The 13,885-nt window shown below is 34.9% G+C and overlaps 1 protein-coding gene and 1 long non-coding RNA gene across 3 annotated transcripts; both read right to left on the bottom strand.

Moving 5' to 3' along the window:
* Positions 1 to 3,039: 3,039 nt before the first annotated feature.
* Positions 3,040 to 4,358, bottom strand: LOC147473691 (uncharacterized). Its single transcript, XM_086587184.1, has 2 exons — positions 4,306 to 4,358; positions 3,040 to 3,526 (listed from the first exon to the last, which is right to left on the bottom strand). The coding sequence occupies exons 1-2, from the start codon at positions 4,356 to 4,358 to the stop codon at positions 3,040 to 3,042; spliced, it is 540 nt and encodes a 179-aa protein (XP_086443310.1).
* A 497-nt stretch (positions 4,359 to 4,855) lies between these two features.
* Positions 4,856 to 7,913, bottom strand: LOC147473690 (uncharacterized). Of its 2 annotated transcripts, none has more exons than XR_015210361.1 (6): positions 7,849 to 7,913; positions 7,629 to 7,688; positions 7,417 to 7,484; positions 6,365 to 6,432; positions 6,161 to 6,230; positions 4,856 to 4,976 (listed from the first exon to the last, which is right to left on the bottom strand). It is a non-coding gene; the product is annotated as an uncharacterized LOC147473690 (long non-coding RNA). The 2 variants fall into 2 exon arrangements; XR_015210362.1 differs by lacking the exon at positions 4,856 to 4,976 and adding an exon at positions 5,756 to 5,952.
* Positions 7,914 to 13,885: the final 5,972 nt, after the last annotated feature.

Below are 13,885 nucleotides of genomic sequence, written 5' to 3'. Positions count from 1 at the left end.
GAAAAGAGGCTCATCTGTCTTCATCTCTTCAATAACAACATCAAGAAAATCTTCATACTTCTTCTCAGAGTAGAATCTTTCCTTCACCATCTTCTTTAGTATTCTTATAGCCCTCTTTTGATCCTGGACATGGTTTAAAGGTATATATTACCACTGTTTACTTAAGATATTGCTCGCACTATAAATGTAAGCACTTATATTTCATTTCTTTTAACTTGTCTATATGCATGATTCAACTGAGGGCTTGAGGCTTAACAATCTTCAAAAATAGACACAAATCACAAATAGTTTATGGCTCGGCAGTCTTATCTGAGCTGTCACTTGACATTTGAAACCCAGAGTCGCAAGGAAATTTGGAAGAAGAAGTAAGTAATGCAAAAACTGAAGAGAAATAGAATGACAACAAAGGTTGAGGTAATTTTAGTTTTTCACAAAGGAATTGCCATTGAACTTGAAACCCAATATAGCAAAAATGAACTTGATACAATCAAGCATGCCCTGTTCCTTTTTTGTTGAAGTTTTTGGATTAATTCTACAAACTTCAGAATACTGTGAGGGAATTACATTGGATGATTTCTTCTGATCTCTACATTGTTCAACAGATGTTATATCGGCACAAAACCCTTAACAGGCCCAAACATTTGGGCAAGAGGTTGTTGTTAAAGCTATAATGCTGCCTCAAATGCTTCCATTTTCCACTAAAAGAAGACAGTCCCCACCCACCTTCGCAGACAAAGGCCCCTTCTACCCCTTGAATGACTTATTTCACTCATCCATAAAACGTCACAACTATAGGAGCTAAACAAAGAAGTATGATAATGATTGCAATAATCAAATGGATGCAATGTGTGATAATCAAATACAATGTTTTAAATTGTTTCTTGGACGTTGAGGTGTCACAACCTCACCCATCAAAGGCTAGAATAGCCATATGAGAGTCAATGCTGACTTCAAACCGAGAGCTTGGTTTGATAAAAGCTCAGATAGATTTTAGAAACAGGTAGGCTCTTCGCTCATTAGATTGGACTCTACAAAACAACTTGCTAGAAAAAAAAGAGGAAGCAACGGAAAACTATTAAAGCGAATTCCAAAAAATTAGCATCTATGAGAATCGAACTACATACTACACATTGTATGGGATTGATACGATTTGGCACTCAAGATTGCACGGAAATAGAGAAGTTAACAAAATCACATTTTGGAACAAACAAATGAAAACATACAATTTGAAGAACCACATGGGCTTTTTTCAGACAAATTTAGACGACTTATTGCAATCGTTTCTTGGACGTTGTGCTGTAACAACCTGACCCATCAAAGGCTAGAATAGCCATATGAGAGTGAATGCTTCAAACCGAGAGCTTGGTTTGATGAAATTTCGGATAGATTTTAGGAAGATGTAGGCTCTTTGTACATATGATTGGACTCTACACAAACAACTTGCTAGCAAAAAGATGAAGCAATGGGCAAACTATTAAAACAAATTCCTAATAAATCATAATCTATGAGAATCCAACTACAAACTACACATTCAATGGGATTTCAACGATTTGCTACTATAGATTGCACGGAAATACAGATGTTAACAAAACCACATTTTGAAACAAACAAATAAAAAGAAAACTATCTTTCGAACCCCATTACCTTTTTAACAAAAATTTAGAATGCTTCAGATAGATTATTTAAGAAGCATAAAAATATATTTATAGATTACCTAGCTCGACAAACCATCTCGGTGTAAGAAACAATACTTAATATAGAATAGATATGAAACAAATGATGAAACGATAATCATAATAAAAAAGAATTCTTATGGTTTTGTCTTTGAGAAAATAACTTTGGCACAAACTATGTTTCAAGTTACGCAACTTCCACAATAATCAAAGACAGTTCAACATAAGTTGATTATAACAGAACTTCTGGGTACACGATATTTGTGGTACAGCTAGAAGAGTTTGGTGGAAGGACTACACTGATTCTCTTTGAAGATGTGCATCCGAGAGTGCCACGATAACCGCCATGGCTGAATACAGCGTCTCAAAATCTATCCCAACATATTTCACCGATTGTCCTTGGGATTTATTGATTGTCATACCGCACGCAAGTCTAACGGGAATTGGCGGCGTGTCATTGAACGGCCATCATCTAGATGAAGGTGTCAAAGAGATTCTTGGTAAAAGGGCTAGCTCGCTGCGTGTTCTCGGTTATAATCAATCACCGCTTCAATCACTTTAGGGGCACATTAAGAACAAGAAGTCGTGTTCCATTGCAAAGGCCATCTCTCGGGTCTAATATTTCTAAGCAACATAATTGGGCACCCAAGTTTCAACTTGAGTCTGAATGGAGGTAAACTGGATGGGTCAAGTGAGTTGAGGAACTCACTTGGATATTCGCCAACAGGTGCAGGAGACTTATCACTGTTCTGACTTTTATTTGACTGAGAGTCGGCAACATTTGGAGTTGAGTTGTTTGTTTTCCTTTTTTTTGTGGGCTGGGATTTACAATCACTATCAACAGCTTTATCTGCAGCCAAATATTCGATAACTTCGCCAGGAAACAAACTCAAGGCCATATCATTAATATCCTTGACATCGTCGTTTCTTGAATTTAGAATAGTACGCTCTCCTCGAGGAATTCTCTTTGGTTGTGCCGCCCCTCGTCCAATCGAGGGTATACAGAGAAAATGAGGTCTTTGAGATCTGTACAACTTTGTATACCCGATGGCAGCTCAACTGTTTCAGCTGGATTTGTTCCTATCTACACGATCAATTAAAAATAAAATGCTTAGTTCAACGTTGAGCATTTACGCCAAAAACATTTCAAAGGCAATGCTGTTATAAGTATTTACCTCCGTAAGATAACTTCCAAAGTCTATGTTATCTGGATCCGACATGTCCAGACGCATGTTTTGAAATAGATGCAAAACGTGCACATGACTCCAAAGTTGAGACCTACGCAAAGATGCAGCAACAAAATCTTCACGGGACCCTTTTGGTATTACAGGCAACGTTTGCCGGAAATCCCCTCCTAGGATAACGGTTATACCACCGAAAGTTTTCTTGTTTTCATAGATATCTTGAAGTTTAATCGATCAACGGCTTCAACGCAGTATCTATGTTGCATTGGGACTTCATCCCAAATTATAAGTTTTGCCTCTCTAAAAAGGCCGGCCTGCAATGAATCTTTGGAAAATCCACACATGGTGTCGTTGAAGACGTTAAGGGGCAAGCTAAATGTCGAGTGAGCAGTGCGACCCCCAGACAATAGCAAAGATGCAATTCCAGAGGAAGCCACCATTATAACGATATTACCAATACAACGACATGACGCTGCAATTGTATTGTACAAAAATGTCTTCCCTGTACCGGCGGCTCCATTCAAGAAAAATATCTTCCCTTGACCATTGTGTACGGATTCTGTCACTGCATTAAAAGCATTGCGTTGGTCTTCATTGAGACGGCTAATATTAGCATCTGTTGCTTCTTGTAGGCCATGCTGATGAAGCTGTTGCTGCTCCCAAATAAGTCTGTTTCATATAGTTAATGTGATGTTCTATTGTAATACTGTAATATGAAATCATTGGAGGGCACGGCCATATACATGTGAAAATAACTATATGAAATCCTACGGCACGGATTTCATATAGTTAATGTGATGTTCTATTATAATTTGCAATAATATAGATGTTGTGATCTGTGTTATATATAATATAATTGTAAATGTGCGTTTCGAGTAAGGTTAGCGTACGTATGGTAATTAGGTAAAGGGTTGACTAAGTTGGTGTTAATACGCTCATTTTTTTAGCGTGTCACATAAAATTACACATGCAATATTTGTAATGGAAAATAAAATTTATAATGTAGGCAACTTGGAAAATGTAATGCACTAAAAAACAACACTTACTAAATGATGTGGATTAATTTACTTTTACAAAATTTATCAATAATTCAGCAAAAACATTTGCAAATAGGTAAATAACATATAATGTTTCAATATTTCAAATAGGGAAAATTGTATAGGTTGTTGTTGTTTTTTTTTTGCAAAGACAAAGTAATTAGAAGTCGCCACCTTGGCACTTTTTCTTTGCTAGGTATCACGCTTCCACTTATCACATATGGTCGGTTATAAAAAGCGCACAAAATTTATTGCAGTTGATCCATCAAATGTATAGTCGAGTTTAGATATCCGACTCGATTATTACAAACAACCCAAGATTGAACCAAGGATAACAATCAAATTTAGCTCTTCCAATTTCTTCGAGGTGACAGAAAAAGACGTGTTTCTTGCTATGGGACTCTAAAGTACTTGTAGCGACTGCTTCCATACACCTTGTTAGGCTTTGAAGAATGCAAACACATCTATCAGATTCCCTTCCACGTTGTCTAAGTTCCAAAGAAAAAGAAAATCTCATCTACACTTTTTTTTTGGGTACTTTTAATGGTTAACTTTTAGTGAACTAAAAAAATAAATATAAGTAATCTTCTTATTTACATTAAGACATCTCGCTCACAAAGCCCAACTGGCCTTTTGACTTCACCGCTGCCATTAGTTTATAGCCGCTTCCAGATCCCATCAGATCCTTTACAGTTCTTGTATGAGTGTAGTCATGTAGAGCCAAAACAACCACAACAACAAACTATGGTTCCAATGTCTCAAAATCTCTTTTACCACCATTTCCTCGTCAATATTTTGGATGTTTAAGTTGATCTCTTTGACATTCAAGGGAAATCATCGTCGCTTTTACTAACATCTCACCCTACTAATTTCATCTGAACTGATCACTTATGCTCAATACCTCCTCAATCTCCGAATTTGTTGCTTTCGGCACATAGCATGTTCTCAATTGGTCGGTCTAAAACATAAATAATTACATATAAATACATGCATGGACGCTGGCTGCCTCTCCCAAAGTGCTGTGGTAAGACTCGATGCTTGAAATCGTGCCATAGTATGGTGCTTTGGCTGAGTAGCATCTGCTGAGAAAGTGATAAGTAAAGGTTTAGTGGCAGTAGGATGAAATGGTGGCAAAGCGTTATTTTCATATACATGTATAAAAATGGTAAATATATTGAACAACTGTATTTGCATGAAGTAGTTGTACAATGAAGTGAGTAATCTTTTTAATTCAATGATGAAAGAAACAAAATAAAGGAAATCATGCTTCTAGTGCTGTGAAGCTAGTAAATTTATATAACAAACATGTCTTATGTTAATTCTAATCCAATTGCACTACTCATAACTTAACACGTTAGCCACCACATCTGACTATAACCCTTCCTATAATTCAGCCTTCCACGTTATTAGATGCATCAAGTCCATTTCGATAAATGGTAAGGACGTCATTCATCAGTTCAAACCAAAGGTGTATAGAGAAACACTTTAAGAAGAGATGCAACCTACATATTAATCTTCATGACCTCACATTAAACGTGCAACAGGGAAGCCTATTCTTTTATAGCTAAAATCATCAAAGGTTCAGAAAGGTCGTCCAAGGAACAAACTCTAACAGAAAAATTACCCAACCTACAAATAAATGATCACATGACCTACAATGTGGTAACTAAGATTCCACTGCAACCATCCCCTTAAAAATGGACAAATACACATCAAGATCCAAAAGCTCAAATATGAACACATTTGAGGTTTACAAATATCATTAAGGAAAAAAATACCATGAAATACAACTGAATGGTGGGCAAACTCTGATATCACCTTACAAAGAAAATAACACTAACTATAGCAACTAATAATAGTTTCAAGCTGTTTCTACATGCTAACTCCCTAAAGACTATATCATCAAATTTATACCGATATTTAAATCACAAAACACGCGATTCTCGGAAATTAACATAATGAGCATTCACTTTTTCAAATATCTGAATTCAAGACAGTTAGCCGTCGCCTTTCCGAACCCGAATCAAATAATTCCTGAGCATTCACCTTTTCAAATATCTGAATTCAAGACAGTTAGCCGTTGCCTTTCCGAACCCGAATCGAATAATTCCTAGTAAATATTTTAGTACTCTATATTAAGGCCAAAAGAGTCTGTCACAATTTACACCATACTACTTCCAATTTTATCTTTGTTTAGCTCAATATAAATATTAAGACGTGATATCATTGCAATACACGAACATTCCCCATAAAAAGAAGCATGTACCTCAATTTTAGGCACCATTTGAGTTCGAATTTTCTTGTGCATCCTTGACCCCATGAATTTCTACATTCGACTGCAAATGAGAGAAGTAGATAGTACATACTTAATGATAGCTTGACAACACGTAAAATGAGTTTTTATGAGAGGGGAAGAAAATGTATCCTTTAGTTTTTAGGCACAATATTGGAAAAGATTTTGTACACATACTTAATGTCCAATAACAATCTTTGCTCGAACTTGTTGTTGCTTGCTTGCTTGTAGAGTCTCCTACCCACCTGTAAGAAGGAAAAATCTACGTAGTCAGGATGCATTAAGAAAACTGTATTTGATCACCAATAATAGAACATAATAGCAAACCTGAGATTCATTCACCCTTTAAACTCGAACATGTCCTCGCACTCTAGCGCAGTGAATTACTACATCCTTTTGCTCTTTTATGTTTTTTTCCTTATTTCCATTTAACTATTGTGGCAACTTCCTAAAGTTAGAACAATGGGAAATCCTATATCAACCCTTTTGTTGGTTCAAATAAAGCTCAATCTCCTGGATGAAAACTATTATGCAATGGGACTTTAATCCTTGTTGAGCATACCCTAATAAATCTTTTAGTTCTAACATTTCAGGACAAAAGAAGAAGTTGCAACAAACTTAAGCTGACCCATAATATATCATGTTCACACAATACACAAATTTGCAAACGAAAAATAAAAATAAAAATTGATGAATAAAGTATTAAAAGAAATCTGATATCGCATGAGCTAAACATTCTAGCGTTATTTCTACTTATCCAGTTCACGTCATTTGTATTAGTAAGTACAATGCATGTATGCACTCAATGAGTATCTCACCAATCATTTTAGGATTGACTTGTACATCAAAACTTTTGATTGTCGCTGCCATCGGAACCCGCATTTATTAGAAAAAGAGAAAAAGAAAAGAAATTAGACCTATCGCACTACCACACAAACACCACACATTGCGGTGAAAGCAATGGATAACCTTTCCTCCTTTCCTCAAAGTCAATGAATTATTCGAACCACAAACACATATTACAAAGACAATTACATGGTTAATATTGAAAAATAAAAATAATACTATTGGGTAAATATATGAAGGCACTTAACCTTCTCTGGCATCTCTTAAAACAAAAAATATGTATGGTTTGATATTCTATTGAGAACAACAACTAAGATAAGTTAGAATTGATATTTCAGTACAAAGAAGAGCAAGAAGAAACTGGAAGATATATAGCATTGTACCTTTAGAAATGGATCCCATCGAATCGGGCGAGTGCGATAGCATTGAGTTTCCAGTGTATGCATTTTATCTGAAAATGAAAATTGAAAACTGCAGTTACTCCCCACTCGATTGGTCAACTCAAATATCTAAAATTGCATTCGAAGTGGAACCTCTATTTGAGTCAGAAACAAAAAAATTGTGTAAATTCTTCAAATATAACAAATGAACTAACCTTAATAGTGAGCTTGCAAACCGGCTTTCTATTAAAATCAGTGTCTAGTTGCCATTGTTTCTGCATTCCAACAACAAAAAAGAAAATAGAAATGATTGATTTATAATAGGGAGAGAGGAAGAACGACCGGGCTTGCTCATTTATCTTCACAATTAAGAATTTAATTAATTTTCAGATGACATCGATAAATTCATGACAGAGAAGAACTTTTAACACTTACAGTCATAAACTAAAACACGATTTCGGATTTGATAGTGAAAGATCAAGGGAGAGCTACGTGAGAGAGTTTAATTTAGAGAGCATGAGAGATGAGGAGGAGACTACACTTGGGTCTAGAGTTCTTGCGTCCGCAACTACAAAAAATGAAACAAATGAACATATGGAAAGAGAGTTTAGATTAGTTCAGAAGAAGCTATGCCTTGACTAAGAATGAAAAGGTTTCTACCCTGATAAAGATTGATTACATAAAATTAATTGAGTTAGTCAAGAAATCTACTCTTGGCATAAGTAAACAATTGGATTAGTACAATCACTTATACATACAAAGCTTGTGTACACAACGTAGAAAACTAAGTAGTCAATAGGCCTCCAATGCTATGAAACGAAGCTTAAACCAAATTGCTTCATTTATGGCTGCAAAAGGAGCGTGTGCACACAGCTATCAAGCATAGAACAATACAATAGGTTTCAAATTTCAAAACAAAGACATTACCTATGAGGTCAATATCATTATTTAAAGGGGTAAAATGAAATATTTTAATAATTAAGTAAGACTGTATACCGGGTGCGTAAAAATAAAATATTACTCCGATTTTACCAAATTATAAATGTTCGGAACAAATGAACATGATGGTCAAAGAACAATCGACCATGCATATCCACCATATCCACCGCAATTTAATTCTTAAATGCAACTTCAGTCAAAAAAAAATTTAGGCAAGGTCAATGGATATCAAGGTCATAAAATAGGATGAGCTTCCAGAAGAATCAAACTTAAAAACATTATGACATAAGAGTAAACCTATTCGCAATAAAAATCTGACCAAGTGGAAAACCTGAGACAAATTATCATACTATTTTGTAGAGAAACACATTTCAAATAGGCCAATCCCACTTTTAAATTACTATAACTCACTTCAGAGCTGAGTGATTGGAGTTAAGTGCATAAGTCATGAACATATGTTCACGGGTATATCCTTTTTTACGGTGGGGGTGGGGGTGGAGTTGAATCACATGTTTATCAAAAATCAACGCCAAGGTAACAACCAAACCAAGTTAAGGGTCAAAAAGGGAAAACATCCTATCACAAATCCACCAATCAAAAAGGAAAAAGTAAGAAACTTAAAACGGTGCATACAAATGAAAAAATTTCCTACGTATTACTTACCAATGCTACTTCATAGGGTGCTCTAATGGAAACTTTAGACCTCCTCAATTAAAGTATCATCAAGAAGAAACCCTCTGTCAGGGTCCCTTGGCTCACTGAGAGGAATAAAATTCCAAAATCCCCAATCACGATGTTTTGCACTAAATTGGTGTTGTGTCTCTGCATGAAGAGTAAGATTCAATTTACAAAACATAGACATGCTATATCTTATCCTAAACTGAAATAAGTTATACAAAAAGCACACATATAGAAATATTCAAAGCTCTTCGCACGCTTCACCGATCATTCATTTGATGAACAACTGAGAAGCTAAACCCAACATATCTACTCCAACCATCAGGCTGACCATATGAATTTGCAACATCTAGGAACACTGACAAAAAATGATCCACTTGGATAAACCAGCACCCGCCTATCCAAAAACACACAATGATCAAGAATTTAAAAAAAAAAAGAAGTGGTAAATTATATTATATACAACATATATATCTACTCTACTGTACTGGAAAAGTGATCGATATATAAGCTTACCATGGATAACCACCAGCTGTAAAAACTTGAGAATAATTGCACTCGTCGTTCAACTTAGAGAAGGCTTTTATAGTTCAAGTAAAACGTGATGGTAGAGTGTCTGGTTGAACTATCACTGGCACACCTCACCAAATAAACAGTTACTAACAGCGCTAACAAACTAAACGTTTGAAAACATTAAACTGGCAATTTTCTAGAAAACGAACAATAGTTAGTTTACCTCTAGAAAACTCAAACAAAACGGATAAGATGAAGGTAAAATTTAATCTGCATAACAACTCAATCAGATGTTGAATGCTTTAGTTTACCTCTAATTGCATCCGTGAATGATCTTCTAAACTCGGTAATTTACAACTGAAATTGAACATCGAAAAGTTGCAAATTTCCCTATTCATACCAATAAATTTCAACTTTCAAAGAACATCAAAATGTTAGAGTAACACCTGGATTATGATTAGCATCAACTAACTTATGAATACCTTCAATAGCTTCTCTAGGAGTCTTGAAACCCAAACCAATACTCTTAAAGAACCGGTTTCCAGGCCTCTTTCATTTCCCGGACTTCTTCAAGCTATATATATCTCTCACATTGAGAGAGATAAATCAAAACAATTCTTATCGCAAGATCAAATTGCATTCCACAGTCCATACATATATTCATGCTCTATGCTTTCTGAAGCAGTTTCGTATGTAATTTTTTATTTCTTGCCACATTGCATTATATCCATTCCATATCTTGTAGTTTCTTATATTGCTAATAACACGTAACCAAGAAATCAACCGAAAAATTATTAATAGGATGTTTTCACATTTAAGACAGAGAATGCAATATAAATAACTTTTAAGTTTATAATGCATACCAAGTAAAGCTTGCTAGACTCGGTGCAATGTTGAATAATTAGCTTTGCTTTCTCCAGAGTCCAGAGCTAAGCTTAAAGAGCACAAAGCCTCTATTCCCTCTCTGGTTGAGCTGATTCAATGGACAGGACTATTTGTGAGATTTTACCAACTAATTTGTCTCTCTACTTACACATTGCATGATGTACTTGCAGTAATGGTTACGTATAATGGATTATTTGATTGATTTCTCTAATTGCGGACGATGAAAGAGAGACAAAGGAGGCGCACACTATTTGGGAGGGGAAGAGAGAACGAAAGGAGAAGCTAAGCATAGTACACGAAAGGTTTTACGCGTTTATTGCCACAGCCACGTTTCTAATTAACATTCAAATTAATTTCTATCTCTATTAAACTTCCATAATTAAGGGGGAGAAGTAGAAAAAGGGTTTGCACTATAAAGGGTTTTCACAATTAATACCTTTAATTAATTTCTAATCCATATCCTAATCCACATGGCGGAATGGTAGCCCTTGATTTATACTCTCTCAAAGTGAATCCCAGCCGCGAGTTAGGAAAGCGAGCTGTTTTGTTAATACACAATTGAAAGAATTTTGTGTGAAAACTTCTTTAATATACAATGCATTAACTATTAAAGAATATCGACAATTGAAAAACCTCCTTTAATAACTATTGCAACCTAGAGTTACTATCATTGTAAACTCTAGGTTGCAATAGTTAATGTAGTGGACAATGTAATGGACCTAGATTCTCCAGATTCTTTAATAGGTTGCAACTCCAGATTCTTTAATAGGTATGTACCTTTAACAATGTAATGGACCTTTAACAATTCTTTAAAGATATTAAAGAATCTTTAAAAACCTAGAGTTGACTATTAAAGAATTTTTTAACAAAATAGCTCGCTTTCCTGACTCGCGGCTGGGATTCGTTTTCAAGGGGTATAAATCAAGGGCCATAATTGCCTCTACTATCATAAATCAAATTCTTAAATGTGAAACCCTTCGTGTCCAAACCTTTCGTTCTCCAAGATTAAAAACACCTCAACAAACTCACACCCACTCCTCCAATCTCTCTCGCTTCGCTTTTGATGCAACAGAATTGAATCACACACAACACTTCCTTTTCCGATTTCCTGATTTATATATTTAACATTTCCATCAATCAAATCTCACTCTCGCTGTTTCATCATCACCCAAAATGGTTATATCTGATTAGATTTGATACAATTTGTTTATTATACACTAATGTCCATCGAATCTTAAATCTTATGTTGAGATCTGTTACGTTTATGATCTATTTTTTGTTTTCAATTCCAACTGATTGTTATATTGTTTGATGTGTTTTGTGTGTTTCCCGCGATTGTCAACAACCTCTAAGACTTGAAATCAAGGTAGTTACGATCAATTTCTTTTCGATTTGTCTTTTATTTATTAGATCTTATAGTTTAATGTGCTAATGAGAGTTTTGTTTTTTCAGAGAAAACTTGCACAAAGATCGGAGAGAGTTAAATCTATTGATTTGCATCTGACCGAAGCATGGTAACATTCAATTACATTTTTTTGTTGTAATTCAGTTGTTAATTTGTAGATTGTAATTTGTGCATTTGGATTTTTTTTTGTACAGGCTTCTTGCAAGTCCTTATTCAGGAATTGTTTGTATCTTTAACTACCAGACACAGGTAACTTATTGTTTTTATTTCGCGTTGTAGGTAATAAATTTAAAAATTTGTTCTTTGAGCTGAACCTGTTTAATTTAGAGATTTATTTCATGCGATGGAATAGGAATTACATCCAGAATGTGTGTAGGAGTACTCGGTCAATATGTATTCAAGTCTTTAGGCAGAGGCTGTTTCATAGATCAAATGAATAGTAATGTGTGTGTTCATTGAGAATTGTAAAGTAAAGATTCTTCGACTTTGAAAAATTGTCTAAAACAATTTAAATGTATAACAATGTATTTACAACAAGCCTCCTGAGCTCCCATAATCAACTTAACAAAACAGCTCGGTTTCCTGATTCGCAACTGGGATTTAATTCTAAGGGGTATAAATCGAGGGTCAAGAGTAGTGCCACGATGACAGCGTGAGTTGGATTAGATATTAATTAGATTCTTAATTGTGAAATTAAACAAAAAAAAAATGTTTCGTTTCTCCGAACTTCCGTCTCCCTCTCAATTCTCCACTTTCTCCCCCTCTTTACAAACAGAGTTCACTTTCGGCACTTAATAAAATCTCTTATATTAATTGGCCATAATTACTAACAGTTATCCCAATTTACAAAACCATTCGTCTCCCTAACTCCTAATCACTCTTCCTCTCCTTCAGTTCTCGAATTAGCATTAGTCTCTCTGTAATCCGCTCAAGTATTGTTCTTCTCTCTCTAAGGTTAATGTATTATCTCCTTAATTTAATACTTATTTCTTCTTCTTTCTTCATTGTTATCTTTTTTTCAGTTGGTAAGCCCTCCTCTTTCAGGTAATTTCCCATTCTCTTCTCTCATGCTCTCTAATTTTCATTTTATTTTTATTGGTTTATTGGCGAACGAACTAAGAACGGCAGAAAATTGGAATGTCAATGATACTCAACCGGATTCATTTTATCGATTGGTGGTACTCTTTTGCATGCTCTATTCCCAACAGTAGGTGATTTGGTGGAACAAAGTTATTAATTAGTTGTTGCTAAAAAGTTTTAATATGGCGTGTTGATGATTTCACTGATCAAGTTTTGATTGCTCTGTGTTAAGAAATGAAGAAAGAAAAGAAAAAGTTATTGAGCCTCTTCTTGGTAATCTTAGCTACTCAGGTATGTGCTAAAGTCATATGCCCATATATAGTGATCTTTGTTTTCCGTTGCTAAGAAGTGCATACTGTAAGACAATAATATTTACTACAAATCTAGCTTGAAGCAATAGAAAAACCCACCGAAAGGGACCTTAAATGATTTTGTGTCTATGGTAACCGCCTGCGTGCATGAATAGAATAGTATCCAACCAATCTGTTTTTATTTATATTTATAAAAAAAAAAAGATGGTTTGGAGCATAACTTCTTAATGCTCATTGATCGCAAGATTCTGATTTTTAGAATCGAGATCCAAAGATAACTAATTATTTCCAAAAAAAATTTCATCTGTGTATCTCCATTTATATTCCTTTTGGGTCTTAATTTGGGGGCATGTTCAGTTTACCTAGGATTGTATATTTGTATTGGTTGTTCATAAAATTCTGGCCCACCATCAGTTGTAACCCCTTGCTGAAATTATGAATTTATTACTTTAGTGAACTGTAACACATCAACTGTAATTGTAATCGTTTGTCGTAATTGTAAATTAGTAAGCTAGCTTTCCGCTTAACTAAGCATGTATTGTGTACAACAGTTTATAAGCATTGGTTCGAAATCACGACCTTGAATTCAACATCTTAATTGTTCTTGAATTCAATACAAACTTCGTAAAATTTTATGAACCATTGTTGGTCGAAGTCCTTA

The sequence above is a fragment of the Coptis chinensis genome, unplaced genomic scaffold (assembly GCF_015680905.1).
Source record: "Coptis chinensis isolate HL-2020 unplaced genomic scaffold, ASM1568090v1 utg1955_pilon_pilon, whole genome shotgun sequence".
Taxonomy (NCBI): domain Eukaryota; kingdom Viridiplantae; phylum Streptophyta; class Magnoliopsida; order Ranunculales; family Ranunculaceae; genus Coptis; species Coptis chinensis.
The sequence above is the reverse complement of the archived record's forward strand: the minus strand, read 5'-3'. Positions and strand labels throughout refer to the sequence as shown.

Excerpts from the sequence above, each read along its gene's own strand:
- LOC147473691 (XM_086587184.1), bottom strand. The coding sequence starts at position 4,358 with ATGTGTTTGCATTCTTCAAAGCCTAACAAGGTGTATGGAAGCAGTCGC. Across the intron at positions 3,527-4,305 it reads TATGGAAGCAGTCGCTACAA|ACTTATTTGGGAGCAGCAAC; the intron begins GTACTTTAGAGT and ends TATATGAAACAG.